The sequence below is a fragment of the Salmo salar genome, chromosome 01 (assembly GCF_965601325.2).
Source record: "Salmo salar chromosome 01, fSalSal1, whole genome shotgun sequence".
Taxonomy (NCBI): Eukaryota; Metazoa; Chordata; class Actinopteri; order Salmoniformes; family Salmonidae; genus Salmo; species Salmo salar.
Window position 1 is genome coordinate 18,344,103 of NC_138291.1, and position 23,426 is coordinate 18,367,528.

Consider the following 23,426-nt stretch of genomic DNA (forward strand, 5'->3'; position numbering starts at 1 on the left):
CCAAACGTATGGCCAAATATGGAATGCCGTTTGGGTCTTAAAGCACGTGGTCAAAACGCGATCTTTTTAATGCTACATGTGTAAAGTAATCAGGTGCAGGCGCTAAATTAACGTCTTCACGCGCTAAATTAACGCCTACACGCGTCAAATAAGCGCATACAAATGTGCTTGCAGGCGGTTCAACATGTGCTAAATAAACGGCTGCAAGTGGTCCTGCACACATCAAGTTAACGCCTGCAGCTGCTAAATATACACATACGCTAATTTAACGCGTTCTGTAATATGCTAATTTTACTAGCCAATTTCCCTAGCTCCTCCTTTCACCCAGTTTTCAATAATCAGTGTAGTCAGTTTGATGCAACAACACCTCAATTGAAGATGGCGAGAAGAAACTTCCTTATCCGCTGCAGACCTGTCACGCCCTGACCTGAGAGAGCCGTTTTTCTCTGGTTAGGTCACGCTGCGCCTTGGTCTCCTAACGACGAATGTCACAAGACCCTAAATGACTGCACTCGGCTACTGCTCTCCGATAATCCTGGACTTGATGCCCTTGAGTCCACATTAACAAGGTTGAATATTTCTAAATACTATTATTAATCCTAAAGTTGATCCGCACACCCCGGCCATCGCCGCAGTGAACGGCGCAGTCTTGTAACATTTTTACAGCCCTGCTAACTACATAAAGGTGATTTATTGTCGAGGAGTACTGACGTGAAACATGTATTTTTTATTTTTAGGCATTTTTTTGTATTTTTAGGCTCGCTAGCCATAATAGCAATACCACCTAGCCTCAGCCACGCTAGCTCGCGATTAGCATGAAAACATTTACAAAACTCACAAAGCTCATTTGACCTAAGACAACCCTGTAAAAACTTTGCTAATATCTACAACATACCAGCTTTCCAACAGCACATATATTACTTTTGAATACCCTCTGAAATTGTAATATTTCATTTTAAGCCTATGATGTAGAAATTAACAACTTCAGAACCAGGAACGTTAACGTTAGTACTATGGCACTGTTTTAACAGGAATCGCAGTCCTATGGTCTCTACTTTCACAACTGTCGTCTTGCAGAAGGAAACCATGCAGAGGAGCCTTGACTGGGCTAGGGGGAGGCTGATAAATGTTGCTTCAGCAGATGCTCTCATTGCTCAAGTATCTCAGTTCATTCAGGAGATTCATTCCTCTGGCTGGCATGCACAACAAGGTAAGCAGCATTGTAGTGGGTGTGGTTGGGTTTACTGTTTTTTTTTTCACTCTTCCTTCTCCTGCTGCCCATTGTATTTGTTCTTGGTCAACATTTCTATTTATGTCCTGGCTTTAAAATCCAATATTATAAAAACATTACTTGGCCACAATTTATGACAGTTACTATAATTTAAAAGTGATTTTTGGAATGAGGGGGGTGGACGGTGTGACAATACACTAAGTAGCCTAAACGCAGTGTGTTATTGTTACAGCCAGTTCCGGTTACCGGGCTCCTCGGACATGGAGAGGAGCTAGAGGTGTACCTTGTCATGCCATCACTCAAGAGCAACTGAGGTTTCTGATGTCCTGTGCTTTCAGTGTGTTTCAGATAGCAGATATTCTACACGTGTCCCGATCAACACTCAAACGTCGTCTAAGGTCAGTTGTTCTTGGGCGTAATGCTATAAACTACAGACTTTAGATGCATGGTTTCCAGTTTCTTACCAATCAAACAATTTAGAATGACTACAGTCAAGACAGGACTTTAAAATGAATATGATATACATTACCTCATCCCTGTCCATTGTTACAATTTTTTTCCCAGACACTTCAATCTGTCACATGCACCATTATATTCTGACATGTCAGACTTGGCTCTGGATGAAAAGATTAAGGACTTGGTGGCTGGGAATGTCAAACTTGGACCGGAGGCTGTTCGAGCACAATTAAGGGCATTGGGAATCCGGGTGCAGAGACGCAGAGTGAGGGACAGCATGATTCGTGTTAACTCGAGGGCGGCTGCCCTCAGAACCATGTCGCAGAGGCTGCATAGGTCATACCGTGTTGCTGGACCAAACTCGTTATGGCACCTTGATGGAAACCACAAACTGATAAGGTAGATGTATCTTTGTGATAGACACAATTATCTATATCACTGGTGAGAAGTTGTAGATCTCAACTTGTTCATCAACAACTAACAGTTCAGTTTAGCAAGCAATGGCCCAATATGTCAATCATGTGGATAATTGTTTTATTGTGATTCTGCTACTTCTGTGCTCGATAGAATATCTGCATCATGAAATTAACAAACATCCTTATGAGGACATACTGAGGCAAAAACGGTTGGAACAAAGTATTTGTGCCCAAAAGTGAACAGGAGTCTGTCCTCTTGACTCACTAACTTGATTCATTAACATTGTTCCACATTTTGGATGTTAATTTAATATCTGGTCTGCTGCTTTGTTAGATGCTGCATCAGGTTCCTGCAGTATATAAGTGGTAAAAGAGGAGGGTGATGTTTGTGTATTTCATGTGTTCAGCTTTTGTATCAACCAGTGCTATGTTTTCTGATTTAGGTGGAGGATAGTCATACATGGTGGCATTGATGGGTACAGCCGCCTCGTTGTGTTTCTCCGTGCTTCCAGCAACAATCGCAGCAGTACTGTAATGGATTGCTTCGTGAATGCTGTCTCCAGATATGGCGTTCCCTCCAGAGTTAGGACGGACCATGGAGGCGAAAACAACACCGTCTGATTGTTGAATGTAATACATATTGAAAATATTATTTAGAAAATAGAGCTACATGCATCCTTAAAATGTCTTCTTGACCTACACATTGATTACATTCTATAGTGAGTGATGCATGCGGCTACCTTTTACATTCGTTCAAACATGTCAAATCTTTAGGACCTTTTTCAACCAGAGCTTCAATAATATAGAAGGCGGACGAATGCATTGACTTACTAAACGTTTTGGAACAAAAGGTTTCCCATGGGCGCCCGCGTCATAGTAGTAATAGCCCTCCCCCTGTGACCAACTTCCCAAGCCTCTCTTTGGGTCAGTTTCTACCATAGGAGACTCAAACCACTTTGTAAAGACTGTCGACATCTAGTGGAAGCCTTAGGAAGTGCTAAATGATTAATAAGTCCCTGTGTGTTTCAATGGCAAAGTTTTGAAGTGATTCCACACATCAGATTTCCATTTCCTGTTAGGATTTGTCTCAGGGTTTTGACTGCCATATGAGTTCTGTTATACTCACAGACACCATTCAAACAGTTTTATAAACTATAGAGTGTTTTCTATCCAAATATACTAATTATATGCATATTCTAGTTACTGGGCAGGAGTAGTAACCAGATTAAATCGGGTACGTCCTGACCAGTAAAAGCGGTTGTTGTCACAGGTGTTGTAAGGATTGGACCAAAATGCAGCAGGAATATGTATACTCATCTTTTTATTTAGAAGGAGAAACAAATACGTATACAAAAAAAGAACAAAACGAAACAGTCCTGTCAGGTGCACAAACACTAAAAAAAGGAACAACTACCCACAAACACCCCTCTTAAATAGGACCTTCAATTAGAAGCAACTAGGAGCAGCTGCTTCCAATTGAAGGTCAACCCCATTAACTAAACAGAACTAGATAAACATAGCCCAACAAACCCCGAAACTCTAAACAAACGCCACGCCCTGACCAAACTACAATAGAAACTGTCACATCCTGACCAGTAAAGAGGTTATTGTAGTTTGGTCAGGACGTGGCAGGGGTGTGTTTGTTTAGTGTTTTGGGGTTTGTTGGGCTATGTTCTTGTTAGTCTATGTTAGTTCTAGTATTTCTGTGGTGTTTATTGGGTTGACCTTCAATTAGAAGCAGCTGCTCCTCGTTGCTTCTAATTGAAGGTCCTATTTAAGAGGGGTGTTTTTTCTATGGGATTTGTGGGTAGTTATTTCCTGTTTTGTGTTCGTGCACCTGACCGGACTGTTTAGTGTCGTTATTTTTATATACGTGTTTTTTTTCTTTTCCTCCTTTAATAAAATAAGATGAGTTTACACGTTCCTGCTGCGTTTTGGTCTAATCCCTACGACACCCGTGACAGAACTACCCACCACCAACGGGCCAAGCAGCGGAGGAAGGAGCAGCAGCAGAGCTATAGGGAGTTTTGGACTTGGGAGCAGATACTAGCGGGAGGACCATGGGGGAAGGCTGAAGAGGACCGGGGACGCTATGCGGGAACACGGCTCGCAAGGAAGCCTGCGAGGCACCCCCAAGACAATTTTTTTTTTGGGGGGGGGGCACACGGGTAGTTTGGCTGGGCCAAGGGTGAGCCCTAAGCCAACTCCCCGTGCTTATTATGGGGGGCGTGTGGAGAGGAGAGCGCTGGTGTATGCGGAAGTGCGCACGATCTCGCCCATGCGCACGCACAGTCCGGTGCGAGCGATCCCAGCCCCTCGCAAGTGCTGTGCTAGAGTGGGCATCCAGCCTGGAAGGAGGATGCCTGCGCAGCACATCTGGCCTCCAGTGCGCCTCCTAGGCCCAGGCTACCCTACACCTGCTCTACGCACGGCAGCCATCAGGCCTCTGCACAGCCCAGTTCGCCCTGTGCCAGCACTCCGCTCGTGCAGGGCTACTATTACCATCCAGCCAGGACGGGGTGTGCTCCAGATCTCAAGGCCCGGTGTATCCAGTTCCTGCTCCTCGCACTTGCCCTGAGGTGCGTGTCTCTAGTCTGGCGCCTCCTAAGCCAGCACCAGGCCTCCAGTGCGTCCTGTTCCCGCTCCTCGCACTAGCCTTGGGGTGCGTGTCTCCAGTCTGGTACCTCCAGTACCAGCCCCACGCACTAGGCCTCCAGTGCATCAGTCCAGTTCGTCCTGCTTCTGCTCCTCGCACTAGCCCTGTGGTGTGAAATAGTCTGGTGCCTCCTAAGCCAGCCCCACGCATCAGGCATTCAGTGCGCAGCTCCAGTCTAGAGCTTCGGGCGACAGTGCCCCGTCTAGAGCTTCCAGAGTCGTCCTCCAGTCCGAGGTCTCCAGGGACGCGCCTGAGCCTTCAGCAGGGGTGGACAGGTTAGGTTGGGGACTAAGGCTTGAGCCACCTCCGTGGTAGGAGGATTGGGGAGGGGGGGTGTTGCACAAGAACCGTCAGTGACGGTGGCCACCCTCCCTTCCCTCCCCTGTAGTTTTGGGATTATTTTTTGTTGTGGGTTATCGTTTTGTTCGTTTTTGTTTCAGGTGCATCCAGGGTCTGCACCTTCGGGGGGGAGGGGGGGTGTACTGTCACGTCCTGACCAGTATAAGGGGTTATTTGTTATTGTAGTTTGGTCAGGGCGTGGCAGGGGGGTTTTATTTTTTTTGGGGTATTGTTCTATGTTTTGTATTTCTTTGTGTTAGCCTGTTATGGCTCTCAATCAGGAACAGCTGTACATCGTTGTTGCTGATTGGGAGTCATACTTAGGTAGCCCTTTTTTCACCTGTCTTTTGTGGGAAGTTGTTTTTGCACTGCTATGGTTAGCGTGCAATACTGTTTAGCTGTCGTTCGTTTTTGTGTAAATGTTCTAATAAGTATTATGAGCATTCACGTACCCGCTGCATTTTGGTCCAATCCTTACGACGGCCGTGACACAATTCCAACCCTCCTTTATCCGGGCTTTGGACCGGCAAAAGTGACCCAAAAGAGACATTCTGGCGGAATTCTATAGATTTTTTTTTTTTTTGTTTAGTCTTAATTTGGTTTGGTTTTTAACCTTATGGTCCACTTAGGAGCCTACAACAAGTCACAGTAAAACATGAACATTTTTAACCATTACATTTTTTTTGTATACAATCTAAATGGACCAAAAAGAGACAATAGAAAACTGGCAATGTGAGAAAATGATGGTAACTAGTCTTGCCCTAATTCAGGTTAATAGTTTTTTCCAGACCTCCACACACACCACACACACACACACACACACAGGCTGTGCTGGCTCACAGAAAGAGTGGGTCATCGTCATTTTGGTCGAGGCTCTCTATGGCAGGTTCAGCAACTGAGGGAGCTGACTTAACCTGTTGGGGGTAGGGGGCAGTATTGACACGGCCGGATAAAAAACGTACCCGATTTAATCTGGTTACTACTCCTGCCCAGTAACTAGAATATGCATATAATTATTGGCTTTGGATAGAAAACACCCTAAAGTTTCTAAAACTGTTTGAATGGTGTCTGTGAGTATAACAGAACTCATATGGCAGGCAAAAACCTGAAGATTTCATGCAGGAAGTGGCCTGTCTGACAAGGTGTCGTTCTTGTGTCTCCGGCGCGGCCCACGCTTGGATTGCGTCCTACCTGACAGGTCGCTCCTACCAGGTGGCGTGGCGAGAATCTGTCTCTGCACCATGCGTTCTCACCACTGGTGTCCCCCAGGGCTCTGTTCTAGGCCCTCTCCTATTCTCGCTATACACCAAGTCACTTGGCTCTGTCATATCCTCACATGGTCTCTCCTATCATTGCTATGCAGACGACACACAATTAATCTTCTCCTTTCCCCCTTCTGATAACCAGGCGGCGAATCGCATCTCTGCATGTCTGTCAGACATATCAGTGTGGATGACGGATCACCAGCTCAAGCTGAACCTCGGCAAGACGGAGCTGTTCTTCCTCCCGGGGAAGGACTGCCCGTTCCATGATCTCGCCATCACGGTTGACAACTCCCTTGTGTCCTCCTCCCAGAGTGCTAAGAACCTTGGCGTGATCCTGGACAACACCCTGTCGTTCTCCACTAACATCAAGGCGGTGACCCGATCCTGTAGGTTCATGCTCTACAACATTCGCAGAGTACGACCCTGCCTCACACAGGAAGCGGCGCAGGTCCTAATCCAGGCACTTGTCATCTCCCGTCTGGATTACTGCAACTCGCTGTTGGCTGGGCTCCCTGCCTGTGCCATTAAACCCCTACAACTCATCCAGAACGCCGCAGCCCGTCTGGTGTTCAACCTTCCCAAGTTCTCTCACGTCACCCCGCTCCTCCGCTCTCTCCACTGGCTTCCAGTTGAAGCTCGCATCCGCTACAAGACCATGGTGATTGCCTACGGAGCTGTGAAGGGAACGGCACCTCCATACCTTCAGGCTCTGATCAGGCCCTACACCCAAACAAGGGCACTCCGTTCATCCACCTCTGGCCTGCTCGCCTCCCTACCTCTGAGGAAGCACAGTTCCCGCTCAGCCCAGTCAAAACTGTTCGCTGCTCTGGCACCCCAATGGTGGAACAAGCTCCCTCACGACGCCAGGACAGCGGAGTCAATCACCACCTTCCGGAGACACCTGAAACCCCACCTCTTTAAGGAATACCTAGGATAGGATAAAGTAATCCTTCTAACCCCCCCCCCCCCCCCCCCCCTTAAAAGATTTAGATGCACTATTGTAAAGTGGTTGTTCCACTGGATATCATAAGGTGAATGCACCAATTTGTAAGTCGCTCTGGATAAGAGCGTCTGCTAAATGACTTAAATGTAAATGTTCTTCTTGTTTCTGTTTATTGAATGTACTATTAAAATGTACTATTAAAATTATAGACTGATCATTTCTTTGTAAGTGGGCAAACGTACAAAATCAGCAGTGGATCAAATACTTTTTTCCCCCACTATACATGGACAGCAATGGGGGTTAGTTCTGATACCATGGTATACATGGACAGTATGGGGGTTAGTTCTGATACCATGGTATACATGGACAGTAATACGTGTTAGTTCTGATACCATGGTATACATGGGCAGTAATAGGTGTTAGTTCTGATACCATGGTATACATGGGCAGTAATAGGTGTTAGTTCTGCTCTGCAGAGTGGAGTCATGTTACTTTTTAGTAATGTGGTCAGGAAAAACTCGTGAAACCAGATTAGTATTTCCTTAGTTTCAATCATGACATGTTCACTTCAGAGAGGAGATATGAGACACATGCACATCCATCAACAATCATCTTAACATTTATTGAAATAATTATTTTCAATATACAGTTATTTTTAAACCAGATTGTTTACCTATACAACATGACACCGTGCTAGAGTAATGGACTGTACATCTCAGAAACAAACTAAAGAAGGCAGACAACCAAGACATAAGACAAAATCACTTTGTTCATATGGATCTTTCACAGAAAGAACACAGTCAGTCTGCTTAACCAGAATACACAGTAGTAATTCAACATACTTGGACCAAATTGTGTGACAATACAGTAAGGAGACAAGAGGAACCAAAGACAACATCATATGCCTCCTTTCGCTCATCCTTCCATCCATCCATGCTTCCATCCATCCGTTACGGCTCCTCCAAATACCAAGACACCTCTTAGGTCGATGGTGAGTCCAACAGCTCACGTTAGTCTCTGTCTCAATATTCTGAAATACCTCTATTTCATTTAATCCTGGAAACCTGACCCATGACCAGAGGAATGGCAATGGATGTTTTAACCAGCCCATGAAAGACATCTAGCCAATAAATTCAAACGTATTGATATCAATATGGTCCATAGGGACAGTGAGAGTCTTCTGTCCTTCACAGTGATGTGATCAGGTTTGTATTGGTCATCAATATGATCAAACGAAAAAGAGAGAAATACCACAGTGTTAGTATTCATTCAGGTAGTACAGGACGTCTTGCATTTTGGGTGTTGAACTCATCCATCTATATAAAGGATAACATTGGAAATTGCCCCATATACACATTAGATACACATTACATGGCTGCCACTCCTAGAAACCTACTGCCACCTGCTCTGATAACAACAGAGATAAGATGGACTGACTGACGGTGCTTTTTGCTTTTAACCCTTTGAGGGGGTTTAGAATATTCAAGGATATTGGGCCTTCTAATGGCTGAAATTACAAGGAACATCAGTGTTGTAATTTATATAAGTTATTTGTATCTTAGTAATAGATTCTAGAATTCAGTAGAATATTGCATTTTTACTGTTGTAGAACTCCTCAATGGCTTTGCTTCAGTGGACACTATAGTCAATGCAAAATGTTGTTAACCATTTTAGATCAAACTACTGTAGTCCAGAAGCCAGCCAATGACTGACAAAATCAATGTTTCTGAATTAGATCACTAAAAAACATTGCATTATATACAAAAGTGAGAATAAACACCAATACTCTGTTCATATTCAATCATGTAAACAATATATACAATGAAATAAAATCAAAGGCCAAAGCTGCTTCTTAAAAATGATAGATAAATGAAATAGCTCATAAATTAGTAGGTTTCTCTTATCTCGCAGTTACAGAGTTTAAGATGATGGACAACCAAAGCAAATGACAGAATACGTTTTCTATTGTCTGCAACATAATACCCCCCCAAAAAGAGCTCAGTCACACCTGACTGATGTGACAGGACTAGAAGGCTATTCAGTGACCATAATGGTAGCCAAGACAATCTCTCTGCACAGCGCACGCAGTGAGAATATGATATGTTATATGTGTCATTGTCCATAGAAACAGAGTGAAACAACCTGAGTTTCCTTGCGTTGCTTATTATCAGAGTAATGCCAGTTTTAGATGGTCTATTCTGAAGTGTTAAATTAGCATTAAAGGACTATTGATGACTATGGGTGAGAGACATCAATGAGAGAGGAAACCCCCCTCTGTGCCTTGTTAATAAACTGAAGTGAAGAGCTACACTGGTTACCTGGTTTAGTTCAGCTGATCAGTAACATATTTACCTAACATAGAACATGACAAGAAACTGAAGAATAAAACCCTAATATGGAATGCTACTACAATCTTAGGAAAAAGGTGCTATCTAGAACCAAAAAGGGTTCTTCAGCTGTCCCCATAGGAGAACCCTTTGAAGAACCCCTTTTGGTTCTAGATAGAACCATTTTTGGTTTCAGGTACAACCCTCTGTGGGAAGGGTTCTACATGGAACCCAAAAGGAAACATGATTTAAAACTTCTTATAAACTGGGTGGTTTGAGCCCTGAATGCTGATTGGCTGACAGCCGTGGTATATCAGACCACGGGTATGACAAAACATTTTATTTTTACTGCTCTAATTACGTTGCTAACCAGTTTATAACAGCAATAAGGCACCTTGGGGGTTTGTGGTATATGGCCAATAAACCACGGGTAAGGGCTGTATCTGAGCTCTCCGCGTTGCGTAGTGCATAAGAACAGCCCTTGGCTATATACCACACCCCTTATTGCTTAATTATAATGACAAGTTTGGAGCTCACAGGTGAACTGCATTATCGTCATGTGCTATAATATTTTCATTGATAGTTAAAACCTCTTGAGGATACCGTAGGATAGGGGGCGCCACAGCGCATTTTGAAAAAAAATCGTTCCCATTTTCAACGGCCTACTAATCAAACTCAGAAGATAGGGCATGCATATACTTATTATATATGGATAGAAAACACTCTAAAGTTTCTAAAACTGTTTGAATGGTGTCTGTGAGTATAACAGAACTCATATGGCAGTCAAAACCCCGAGACCGATTGAAACAGGAAGTGTAATTCTGAATTGTGGACTCGACTTCATCACTTTGCCTATTAATCACACCGTGAGCAATGGTTCACTGAGCACTTCCTATTGCTTCCACTAGATGTCGCCAGTCCTTTCACAGTGGTTTGAGCCTTATAGAGTCAAAACTCAGTGAATGACACGAGTTTGAAATTGGTCACAGGGGATGGGCCATCACCATTATGACGCCGGCGGCCATGTCTGCCCCCACCTTTGGATACGGTTTTAAAGGCCATGACATCATCCCCCTCGAATCTTATTGGCTCTCTTGGTGTTAGAGGCCCTGAAGATTTATTTTATACAACGTTTGACATGTTTGAACGAACCTACATGCGCGAGCATTGCTTTTATTCTGAACTTCAGAGCTGCGCTTGGAGAGAGCCATAGGACGCGCTACCAACATCAGGCTAATGGAACGTGAAGTATGGACTTTTTGACCGAAAATACATCTGTTGTGGACCTGGGATGCTTTCTGATGAAGACAACTAAAGGTAGGCGATTATTGACAATATTATACAAGATGAGATGGTTCATGCTATTGCGTCCAAGATGGCGCCGAGCTCTGTATATTAGCTCATTTTCTGAGTATCGCATCTCCTTTTATCGCAAAGTGTGATTACCCAGTAAAGTTAATTTAAAATCTGGTATGACGGGTGTTCTCAAGAGATATTCATCTATAAATGTTAGATTGACAATATACATTTCAAAAATCGTTATAGTGTAGTAATTTATTGAAATGCAGCATTGTTTACCGGGACGCTTTTGAGGGGAAATAATGAAGTCAACGTCAGACAGAGATGTAAAATGCTGTTTTTATATATAAATATGACCTTTATTGAACAAAAGAATGCATGCATTGTATAACATGATGTCCTAGGGGTGCCATCTGATGAAGTTTGTAAAAGGTTAGTGCTGCATTTAGCTGTTTTTTGATTATATGTGATGCAAGTGGTTGGTCGGAAAATGGCTATGAAGCTGCTTTTTACGATGGACTCATCTAATATAATCTAATGATTTGCTTTTCCTGTAAAACCTTTTTGAAATCGGACGACGTGGGTCGATTCAGGAGAGGTGTATCTATAAAAAAAAAAAATATATATTATTTATTTTTTTTTTAAATTATGATTTTTTTTTAATGCTAATTGGCGATATGATTTTTCGCTGGATTTTGATCCCGCTAACGGGATCAGATGCTGAAGAGGTTTTAATAATAATATTGTATTGCTGAGCATTTATTACATTAGCGCTTAAAATGTATGTGAACATTAGATCTGAATATGTAGGAGAACATTACATCTGAAAATGTAGGAGAACATTAGATCTGAAAATGTAGGAAAACATTAGATCTGAAAATGTAGGAGATTCAATCAAAAGCAATGTCATTAATCAGACAACGTTATCTGGGTGAAACTCAGCTGTTTCAATGATAGGCTCTACTTCACAGTGATTTTTCCAGGTAGACTGTACTTCACAGGTTTTTTTCCAGGTAGACTACTTCACAGTGATTTTCCCAGGTAGTCTGTACTTCACAGTGATTTTTTTCAGGTAGACTACATCACGGTGAATTTTTCAGGTAGACTGTACATCACAGTGATTTTTCCAGGTAGACTGTACTTCAGTGATTTTTCCCAGTAGGCTGTACTTTTATCAGTTGTCTGGTTACCCAAACTCCTTGCTCTGGCTAAACACTACGCAACGCCGTTAGTTTCTTCTCTGCAATGAGTCTGGATCTGAGTAACTTCCTGACAATTTCTAGAACTCAATCACATTTTAACCATTCTGATTGGTCCCAGAAACCGATGGGTTGGGTCAGAGCCAGAACACACGTGGGTAAAGCGGTGTTTTAAAAATGTGTCATTGGCTTTGATACTCTGATTGTTTAGAGATGATCCAATCGCTGATTACTTTGTTTTGTACAACACCCCGCATTTTGACGTCACCACAAATGATTTCAACGATGGCAGTCTCAGACTGAAGTATGTAGCGAACATAGAGCAGAGGAAGAATTCAGATTGAGTCGTCAGGCAACTGAATCAGTGCTTCTTTTATCTAAAAGTAGTACCTACAGTGGCTTGCGAAAGTAATCCCCCCCTTGGCATTAATCCTATTTTGTTGCCATACAACCTGGAATTAAAATAGATTTTTGGGGGGTTTGTATCATTTGATTTACACAACATGCCTACCACTTTGAAGATGCCAAATATTTTTCATTGTGAAATAAACAAGAAATAAGACAAAAAAACTGAACTTGAGCGTGCATAACTATTCACCCTAAGCAGTATGCTTAGGGTCATTGTCCTGCTGGAAGGTGAACCTCAGTCCCAGTCTCAAATCTCTGGAAGACTGAAACAGGTGTCCCTCAAGAATTTCCCTGTATTTAGCGCTATCCATCATTCCTTCAATTCTGACCAGTTTCCCAGTCCCTGCAGATGAAAAACATCCTCACAGCATGATGCTGCCACTACTATGCTTCACTGTGGGGATGATGTTCTCGGGGTGATGAGAGATGTTGGGTTTGCGCCAGACATAGTGTTTTAATTGATGGCCAAAGAGCGCAATTTTAGTCTGACCAGAGTACCTTCTTTCATATGTTTGGGGAGTCTCCCACATGCCTTTTGGCGAACAGCAAACATGTTTGCTTATTTTTTTTTAAGCAATGGCTTTTTTTCTGGCCACTCTTCCGTCAAGCCCAGCTCTGTGGAGTGTATGGCTTAAAGTGGTTCTATGGACAGATACTCCAATCTCCGCTATGGAGCTTTGCAGCTCCTTCAGGCTTATCTTTGGTCTCTTTGTTGCCTCTCTGATTAATGCCCTCCTTGCCTGGCCCGTGAGTTTTGGTTGGCGGCCCTCTCTTGGCAGGTTTGTTGTGGTGCCATATCCTTTCCATTCTTTAATAATGGATTTAATGGTGCTCAGTGGGATGTTCAAAATTTCAGATATTTTTTTATAACCCAACCCTAATCTGTACTTCTCCACAACTTCGTCCCTGACCTGTTTGGAGAGCTCCTTGGTCTTCATGGTGCCGCTTGCTTGGTGGTGCCCCTTGATTAGTGGTGTTGCAGACTCTGGGGCCTTTCAGAACAGGTGTATATATACTGAGATCATGTGACAGATCATGTGACACTTAGATTGCACACAGGTGGACTTTATTTAACTAATTATGTGACTTCTAAAGGTAATTGGTTGCACCAGATCTTATTTAGGGGCTTCATAGCACACGTTTCAGTTTTTTTTTTTTTTTTTTATATTTTGAAATAAGTAATTTTTTTCATTTCACTTCACCAATTTGGACTATTTTGTGTATGTCCATTACATGAAATCCAAATAAAAATCTATTTAAATTGCAGGTTGTAATGCAACAAAATAGGAAAAACGCCAAGGGGGGTGAATACATTTGCAAGGCACTGTATTTCACCTGATGAACAGTAAGCTCTGTATGACTAGGCTAGGTATTGTACCTATTTCACCTGATGAACAGTAAGCCGTGTATGAGTAGACTAGGTATTGTACCTATTTCACCTGATGAACAGTAGGCCGTGTATGAGTAGACTAGGTAATGCAGAGAAAACAACACTGAAGAGTAAAACATAAATATAAATGATGACTACATATAAATACCACTCAGTGCTAACATGCCTGTTGTAGCAAGTACACTTTGACTAGTGCAAGGTCTGCCTCTGCATAGCTGTGTGTGTGTGTGTGTGTGGCATTAGAGCAGATACATGCTTCTTGCATTTGCATGCCTGCATCATCATGAGTTTGAGCGTTGTCTCTCCCTTCCATGATTGCACACAGCTCACTCCTGGGGTGGTCTGATGTGGTGTGGGGTCTCCTCAGCTGTTGTCCAGGGGCTGGTCGGCGCTGTGGACTTGGCTGGTCTGGGCTGTGGACTTGGGGCTGTGGACCTGTGGGTGGTCTGGGCTGTGGACCTGGTCAGGGATGTGGACTTGGGGCTGGTCTGGGCTGTGGACCTGGGGCAGCTGTTCTCTCCAGTAGGTGAATTGGCTGAAGGTGTCAGGGCAGGAGACGTCAGAGACGTGGCCTCTGATCAACAGGGGAAAGACGTGGTCCACCACCTCACACAGACCACCATACCTGGCAGGGACACAAACAGAAACATAATTCACTTCATTGTTCATAGACAGACACAAAGACAGAGAGAGGATGAGAGAGCTACTGAGGGAGAGAGAAACAGAGACAGACAAACACAGATGAAGAAAGATACGAGGGAGAAAGATAGAGGGATGAAGAGAAAGAGAGAGATGTCTGACTTACGATGAGATGTTGGTCTTAGCGTGTTCCTGTATCAGCTCTCCCTTGGGGTTGACTGTGAAGATCCTGTTTAGGGGAACGCCCACCTCCTTATAGGAATACACATCCTAAACAACAACAACAACAACAACTTTAACAACAACCGACATACTATCCAAAAACACGCATACAACACCAACTGCAACAGTAGCAAACAGAATATTCAGGTTGCAAAAAGCCTTTTGGCTGAATCTGTCCCATTTACAGATCGGTTAATTACTGTGCATGATTCCAGTCAAATGAATCTAAAAAGTAGCCTAAGGTAATGTGTGCGGTGATGGAGGGAACAAGGCTCTCACCGTGGCTCTGTTGCCAAAGGCTGCGTAGAAAGGCTCAGTGTTGGGGTAGAACAGCTGCTTGATGTCAGTCAGACACTGGATCTTAAACCTCTCAGGCTTCTTCTCTATCACCTCCCTACAGGAAGGACAAGAAGGACGGGACAGGATGGATGGGATGGCATCATCGTTATACAATACAGGGATAGCTAGTTCTATTACATCAGCGGCTGTACATTGTTACATTTGATTGTTCACTTTTGTGTTTGACTCTTTGATTCTGCTCTGTTTATTTTTACGATGATGATGGTGATGAACGATGGTGTATGAGCGTATGTGTTCCTCACCTGTGCAGAGCTGAGAACAGACTGCTGGGGCTGAGTAGGACAGGTCCAATAGGCAGCATGGTTCCTCTCTCGTTGACCCAGTGTAGATACCCCCTAGTCATATCAGCCATACCTATGGCCCTCGCTGAGCAGTACATAAACTTATAACCATTCCTGAAAGAGAGAGAGAGAGAGGGATAGAGAGAGAAACAAATCGTATTTTGATAAACTCCCATATCTACTGGGTGAAATACCAAAGTGTGACATCACAGCAGCAAGATTTGTGACCTGTTGCCACAAGAAATGAGCAACCAGTGAAGAACAAACACCATTGTAAATACAACCCATATTTATGTTTATTTATTTTCCCTTTTGTAATTTAACTATTTGCACATCGTTACAACCCTGTATATAGACATAATATGACATATGTTTCCCATGCCAATAAAGCCCTTGAATTGAATTCAATTGAATTGAAAGATAGAAGGATAGGTAGAGCAAGAGAATGAGATTGAATTATTCTACTGTCTCAGTGTTTTCTAAGAGCGATGGAGGGAACGGTAGTTTAACTAATGAGCGTCAGGGACAGGGCTGCCTTCATGAGGGTGCAATGTACTAACCTTGAAGATTGAAACACCATGAATAAAGTTGATATGATTCATTGATCTTACATTGAGCCCTATTCTAAATGTGACCTAGGTTTCACTACTGTAATGCTCATCTATAGTTATTGAATTACTCTTGTGGGAACTCACTGGCTGACTCGGTGGTAGAGGCGGGCAATGCCCTGATGGGTCCAGTCTTTACCCAGCGTGGGAAGAATGTGGCCCAGGGTGTCTGACCTGAAGGAGAGGACACACACACACACACACACACACACACACAAACTCATTAGACTACCATTAACAGTGATATAACATGACCACACACAATTGCCAATAAAACTCATGCACACACACACCTGGTGATGGTGCCATCAATGTCTGAGATGATGATCTTGTCGTCCCAGCTCCAGAGGTAGATGGTGCCCTGGCAGCGGCAGGTGCCCTGGTACTGAGTGGTCACACTGAACACCACCTCATTAGGACCCACCTTCAACTGCAGACTGGCCTGAGGACACAAAGACTACATTACCCATACACCCTCTAATGCTAACCCTGCTACTGAGTGGTTCAACTGCAGACTGGCCTGAGGACATAAAGACTACATTACCCATATAGACTAACTCTAACCCTGCTACTGAGTGGTTCAACTGCAGACTGGCCTGAGGACTACATTAGCCAGACACACTGAACACAACGTCGCCAGATAAAGAGATGGGAAGTATTGTATCTCACCAGCTGCTCTGGGGTCAGTCTGAGGGTCTTCCTGTAGCACACACTACCGGGTGTGAGAAGGGGCTCGGCCTTGCAGGATTCCAAGCCCTGATTGGACAATCTGTGGTCCTCATCGCTGGAGGAAGACTCCTCCTTCATTCTGTCATGACAACAGTTCAGCTATAAATACATTTTTTACTTTATAATCAGAATATAAACACAATATAAAACATGTAGTATACATGACTTTATTACCAGAATATAAACACAATATAAAACATGTAGTATACATGACTTTATAACCAGAATATAAACACAATATAAAACATGTAGTATACATGACTTTATAACCAGAATATAAACACAATATAAAACATGTAGTATACAGTGAGGGAAAAAAGTATTGATCCCCTGCTGATTTTGTACGTTTGCCCACTGACAAAGAAATGATCAGTCTATAATTTTAATGGTAGGTTTATTTGAACAGTGAGAGACAGAATAACAACAAAAAAATCCAGAAAAACACATGTCAAAAATGTTATAAATTGATTTGCATTTTAATGAGGGAAATAAGTATTTGACTCCTCTGCAAAACATGACTTAGTACTTGGTGGCAAAACCCTTGTTGGCAATCACAGAGGTCAGACGTTTCTTGTTGTTGGCCACCAGGTTTGCACACATCTCAGGAGGGATTTTGTCCCACTCCTCTTTGCAGATCTTCTCCAAGTCATTAAGGTTTCGAGGCTGATGTTTGGTAACTCGAACCTTCAGCTCCCTCCACAGATTGTCTATGGGATTAAGGTCTGGAGACTGGCTAGGCCACTCCAGGACCTTAATGTGCTTCTTCTTGAGCAACTCCTTTGTTGCCTTGGCCGTGTGTTTTGGGTCATTGTCATGCTGGAATACCCATCCACGACCCATTTTAAATGCCCTGGCTGAGGGAAGGAGGTTCTCACCCAAGATTTGACGGTACATGGCCCCGTCCATCGTCCCTTTGATGCGGTGAAGTTGTCCTGTCCCCTTAGCAGAAAAACACCCCCAAAGCATAATGTTTCCACCTCCATGTTTGACAGTGGGGATGGTGTTCTTGGGGTCATAGGCAGCATTCCTCCTCCTCCAAACATGGCAAGTTGAGTTGATGCCAAAGAGCTCCACTTTCACCCAGTTGTCCTCTGAATCATTCAGATGTTCAGACGGGCATGTATATGTGCTTTCTTGAGCAGGGGGACCTTGCTTGCGCTACAGGATTTCAGTCCTTCACGGCGTAGTGTGTTACCAATTGTTTTCTTGGTGACTATGGTCCCAGCTGCCTTGAGATCATTGACAAGATCCTCCCATGTAGTTCTGGGCTGATTCCTCACCGTTCTCATGATCATTGCAACTCCACGAGGTGAGATCTTGCATGGAGCCCCAGGCCGAGGGAGATTGACAGTTCTTTTGTGTTTCTTCCATTTGCGAATAATCGCACCAACTGTTGTCACCTTCTCACCAAGCTGCTTGGCGATAGTCTTGTAGCCCATTCCAGCCTTGTGTAGGTCTACAATCTTGTCACTGACATCCTTGGAGAGCTCTTTGGTCTTGGCCATGGTGGAGAGTTTGGAATCTGATTGATTGATTACTTCAGTGGACAGATGTCTTTTATACAGGTAACAAACTGAGATTAGGAGCACTCCCTTTAAGAGTGTGCTCCTAATCTCAGCTCGTTACCTGTATAAAAGACACCTGGGAGCCAGAAATCTTTCTGATTGAGAGGGCGTCAAATACTTATTTCCCTCATTAAAATGCAAATCAATTTATAACATTTTTGACATGCGTTTTTCTGGCTTTTTTTGTTGTTATTCTGTCTCTCACTGTTCAAATAAACCTACCATTAAAATTATAGACTGATCATTTCTTTGTCAGTGGGCAAACGTACAAAATCAGCAGGGGATCAAATGCCTTTTTCCCTCACTGTACATGACACAATATAAAACATGTAGTATACATGACTTTATAACTACAATATAAACACAATATAAAACATGTAGTATACATTTTTAGGGGTGGTTTCCCGGACACATTTTAAACCTAGTCCTTCACAAAAAAACAAACTCAAAGGAAGTTCATGAAACCAACCCTTTCTGTATAACATATATGAGGATCTGTAAACTACGGTATATAAACGTGTATTCAAAATAATGTAATTATATTGCACATTATAAGCTTTTCTGGTGTTAGAGAAGTGTAGTTACCCGTTGACTGAAGCCATGCTGAGAGAGGTCTCACCCTCATCTCCAACTCCTGTCTCAGACACTGAGTCCTGGGGACAAACAACCAGTCACACACTCATACAACAACCAGGACATTCTAACAAATATAATACGCCAGTCAACTAGGCCTCCAATACTGTAACTTCTGCAGAAGTTTCCTAGTTATAGTTATGTTATAGAAGTTTGTTCAGGAGGTGTGTGTTACAGAGGTGTGTGTATTTGAGCTGAGGTGTGTACCGATTTGGAGTCGCTGTTCCTGCTGCGCCATGAGAACCACCAGCGGCCTCCTTTCTTGGGCATCTTCTCCTTCATGATGTTCTCCACTGAGGCCTGAAGCAAACGCACACAATTCCTGACCAAAAACCGCAACGCAACAAAACCACTGAAATGCAAAAACACAAGAGATACAACAACCCAAATGCAAAAACACAAGAGATACAACAACCCAAATGCAAAAACGTGAAGCTCGTGTCATATGACTGGATGATGGCGATCTAAGGAAGCGAGGCAGCGACAAAGGGAGGGAGACAGAGGAAAAACACACAAAGAGACGTACAGACAGACAGATATGCTATACCCAAAAGGCAGACAGACAGACAGACAGACAGACATGCTATACCCAACAGGCAGACAGACAGATATGCTATACCCAACAGACAGACAGACAGACAGACATGCTATACCCAACAGGCAGACAGACAGACAGACATATAGATATGCTATACCCAACAACAGACAGACAAACAGACAGACAGACATACTATACCAGACAGACAGACAGACAGACAGACAGACAGACAGACAGACAGACAGACAGACAGACAGACAGACAGACAGACAGACAGACAGACAGACAGACAGACAGACAGACAGAGGAAACTGAAGGGACCCACAGGGCTGGAGCTGAACAGACTGGGTAAACAGTCGGAGAAGAGGCCAAAGGCAGAGGACACATAACTCAGACAGGAGTACTGAAGACACATAGGGGCCGGATGGGAGGTGAGATGGAGGAAGAACAAATGGAACAACAAAGGGGAAAAAGACTTGAGTGTGAGGACGATGTGGTTAAGGAGAATGCTTTTCAGTGTGCAGGAAGTTCAAACGAGACAGAGGATGTCGGAATTCATACAAAAACAAAACCAGACACAGAACTGGGCCCCAGATTTAGCAGGTAAATGGGTTACATTTGGACTGCTTGTTTTACATTGTCATACGATTAATGTGACATATGATAAACCTCAGGTAAAACCACTCAGGTACAGTGCACTATATTTGAGATCAGCATATATTCTCGTCTACCAGCCGTGTAGCCCAGATGCTATGCTAACGGAATGTTGCTAATGTTGTGGAGGTCTTACCATTGGCAGGGGCTTCTGATACACCTGCATAGCCAGCATCAGAGGGGCTGCTGTAGTCCAGTTATAGTACCTGGAGGAGAAAACACAGACATATGATCACTGTTGAATCTCGTTTCTACATTTCTTATCAGAAGTACTATATTTGACAGCACACAAAGGGTGTTCAGTGGTATGTTCTGTACATTACATACTTTCCTGTCAGGGATGTGGTCAGGACAACATATAAAATCGGGATTTTGTCTATGGAATAGATAAGATATATGAATGGAGGATAGTGTGTCCTGATTAATCAACAAAAATCACATCCCTGCCATCTTCACTGCTATGATGCAGAGTTAGAGGTATTTTACATACTTGGTTCCTATCTTGACCACCAGGTTGGGATCGTCAATGATGGAGGGGTTCTCAGTGAACTGCTGGTAAGAGATGGCTCTCTCCTCAAACTGTTCTATTGAGACACACAGACAGGAGAGGGTTAATATAACTGTTCTGTAGAGACACACAGACAGGAGAGGGTTAATATAACTGTTCTGTAGAGACACACAGACAGGAGAGGGTTAATATAACTGTTCTGTAGAGACACACAGACAGGAGAGGGTTAATATAACTGTTCTGCAGAGACACACAGACAGGAGAGGGTTAATATAACTGTTCTGTAGAGACACACAGACAGGAGAGGGTTAATATAACTGTTCTGTAGAGACACACAGACAGGAGAGGGTTAATATAACTGTTCTGTAGAGACACACAGACAGGAGAGGGTTAATATAACTGTTCTGTAGAGACACACAGACAGGAGAGGGTTAATATAACTGTTCTGCAGAGACACACAGACAGGAGAGGGTTAATATAACTGTTCTGTAGAGGCACACAGACAGGAGAGGGTTAATATAACTGTTCTGTAGAGACACAGACAGGAGAGGGTTAATATAACTGTTCTGTAGAGACACAGAAAGTTGTTCCCTTCCATCTGATCTCACACCAATTAGTGGATCTGAGCAGCAAATAGATGTAGCTACAATTTGCACAGTATTGAGATGCAGCCCCTACCTCTTGTGATCTCTCTGTTGTCAGTGAGACCTCCACACAGGGAGATGGCGATGTTGGGCATGTTTCCCAGCTGGTCAGAGTAGCTGTCCACGCCGCTGTCCATCCCACTGCTGCCCACCGACTGAGGGGATTGGTTGGCACTCCACACTCCCGTTTCCAAGCCTCCTCTCACCGAACCGGCCCCGTCACTAAGGAACAGGGTCATAGGGTCAGGAGTGTAGGACAACTCTGTGTGTAGGACAGGATAGGTGAGTGTGTGTATGTGTGTGCGTAACAGGTGTGTGTTTGTTACTGGTGTGTGTGTGTGTGTGTGTGTGTTGAGTGTGTGTCATTGGAGACCGGCTCAATCGAATGGCTGGAATGGAGTAAAAATATGTGGTTTTCATATGTTTGATACCATTCCATTTATTCCATTCCAGCCATTAAAATGAGCCCGTCCACCTATAGCTCCTCCCACCAGCCTCCTCTGATGTGTGTGTGTAATTGGTGTGTACAGTGCATTCAGAAAGTATTTAGACCCCTTGACTTTTTTCCACATTTTGTTATGTTACAGCCTTATTCTAAAATGTATTAAATCGTTTTTTTCAATCATCAATCTACACACAATACCCCATAATGACAAAGCAAAAACAGGTTTTTAGAAAATAAAAATCACATTTACATAAGTATTCAGACCCTTTACTCAGTACTTTGTTGAAGCACCTTTGAAAGAAATTACAGCCTCGAGTCTTCTTGGGTATGATGCTACAAGCTTGGGACACCTGTATTTGGGGAGTTTCTCCCATTCTTCTCTGCAGATCCTCTCAAGCTCTGTCAGGTTGGATGGGAGAGTCGCTGCACAGCTATTTTCAGGTCTCTCCATAGATGTTCGATCGGGTTCAAGTCCGGGCTCTGGCTGGGCCACTCAAGGACATTCAGAGACTTGTCCCGAAGCCACTCCTGCGTTGTCTTGGCTGTGTGCTTAGGGTCGTTGTCATGTTGGAAGGTGAACCTTTGCCCCATTCTGAGGTCCTGAGCGCTCTGGAGCAGGTTTTCATCAAGGATCTCTCTGTACTTTGCTCTGTTCATCTTTCTCTTGATCCTGACTAGTCTCCCAGTCCCTGCTGCTGAAAAACATCCCCACAGCATGATGCTGCCACCACCATGCTTCACCGTAGGGATGGTGCCAGGTTTCCTCCAGACGTGATGCTTGGCATTCAGTCCAAAAGTTCAATCTTGGTTTCATCAGACAAGAGAATCTTGTTTCTCATGGTCTGAGAGTCCTTTAGGTGCCTTTTGGCAAACTCCAAGTGGACTGTCATGTGCCTTTTACTGAGGTGTGGCTTCCGTCTGGCCACTCTACCATAAAGGCCTGATTGGTAGAGTGCTGCACAGATGGTTGTCCTTCTGGAAGTTCCTCCCATCTCCACAGAAGAACTCTGGACCTCTGTCAGAGAGACCATCAGGTTCTTGGTCACCTCCCTGACCAAGGCCCTCCTCCCCCGATTGCTCATTTTGACTCCTCTAGGAAGAGACTCCTCTAGGAAGAGTCTTGGTGGTTCCAAACTTTTTCCATTTAGGAATGATAGAGGCCACTGTGTTCTTGGAGACAAACATTTTTTGGTACCCTTCCCCAGATCTGTGCCTTGACACAATCCTGTCTCTGAGCTCTACGGACAATTCCTTCAACATCATGGCTTGGTTTTTTCTCTGACATGCACTGTCAACTGTTTGACCTTATATAGACAGGTGTGTGCCTTTTCCAAATCATGTCCAATCAATTGAATTTACCACAGGTGGACTCCAATCAAGTTGTAGAAACATCTCAAGGATGATCAATGAAAACAGAATGCACCTGAACTCAATTTCATGTCTCATAGCAAAGGGTCTGAATATTTCTGTTTAGAATTTTTTATACATTTGCAAAAATGTCTAAAAACCCATTTTGACTTTGTCATTATGGAATATTGTTTGTAGATTGATAAGGGATTAAAAAACAAGGCTGTAACGTAACAAAATGTGGAAAAAGGGAAGGGGTCTGAATTCTTTCCGAATGCACTGTATGTGTGTGAGACAGGTGTGCATGTAAGTGTGAGCGTGTGT

The 23,426-nt window shown here is 43.5% G+C and overlaps 1 protein-coding gene across 2 annotated transcripts in view; it reads right to left on the bottom strand.

The window, feature by feature from the left end:
* Nucleotides 1-7,909: 7,909 nt before the first annotated feature.
* The window catches only part of LOC106570052 (phosphatidate phosphatase LPIN1), a 41,391-nt gene continuing 25,874 nt past the window's right edge, over nucleotides 7,910-23,426 (bottom strand). For both annotated transcript variants that reach the window (XM_045714780.2, XM_045714778.2), the window contains exons 10-21: nucleotides 21,345-21,532; nucleotides 20,649-20,742; nucleotides 20,295-20,364; nucleotides 19,174-19,266; nucleotides 18,919-18,986; nucleotides 16,709-16,847; nucleotides 16,333-16,481; nucleotides 16,127-16,213; nucleotides 15,393-15,545; nucleotides 15,070-15,184; nucleotides 14,735-14,838; nucleotides 7,910-14,554 (exon numbers count right to left, since the gene is read on the bottom strand). In XM_045714780.2, the coding sequence (XP_045570736.2) occupies nucleotides 14,293-14,554; nucleotides 14,735-14,838; nucleotides 15,070-15,184; nucleotides 15,393-15,545; nucleotides 16,127-16,213; nucleotides 16,333-16,481; nucleotides 16,709-16,847; nucleotides 18,919-18,986; nucleotides 19,174-19,266; nucleotides 20,295-20,364; nucleotides 20,649-20,742; nucleotides 21,345-21,532 (1,522 nt within the window). In that variant the 3' untranslated portion in view covers nucleotides 7,910-14,292. The remainder of the gene's footprint in view (nucleotides 14,555-14,734; nucleotides 14,839-15,069; nucleotides 15,185-15,392; nucleotides 15,546-16,126; nucleotides 16,214-16,332; nucleotides 16,482-16,708; nucleotides 16,848-18,918; nucleotides 18,987-19,173; nucleotides 19,267-20,294; nucleotides 20,365-20,648; nucleotides 20,743-21,344; nucleotides 21,533-23,426) is intronic.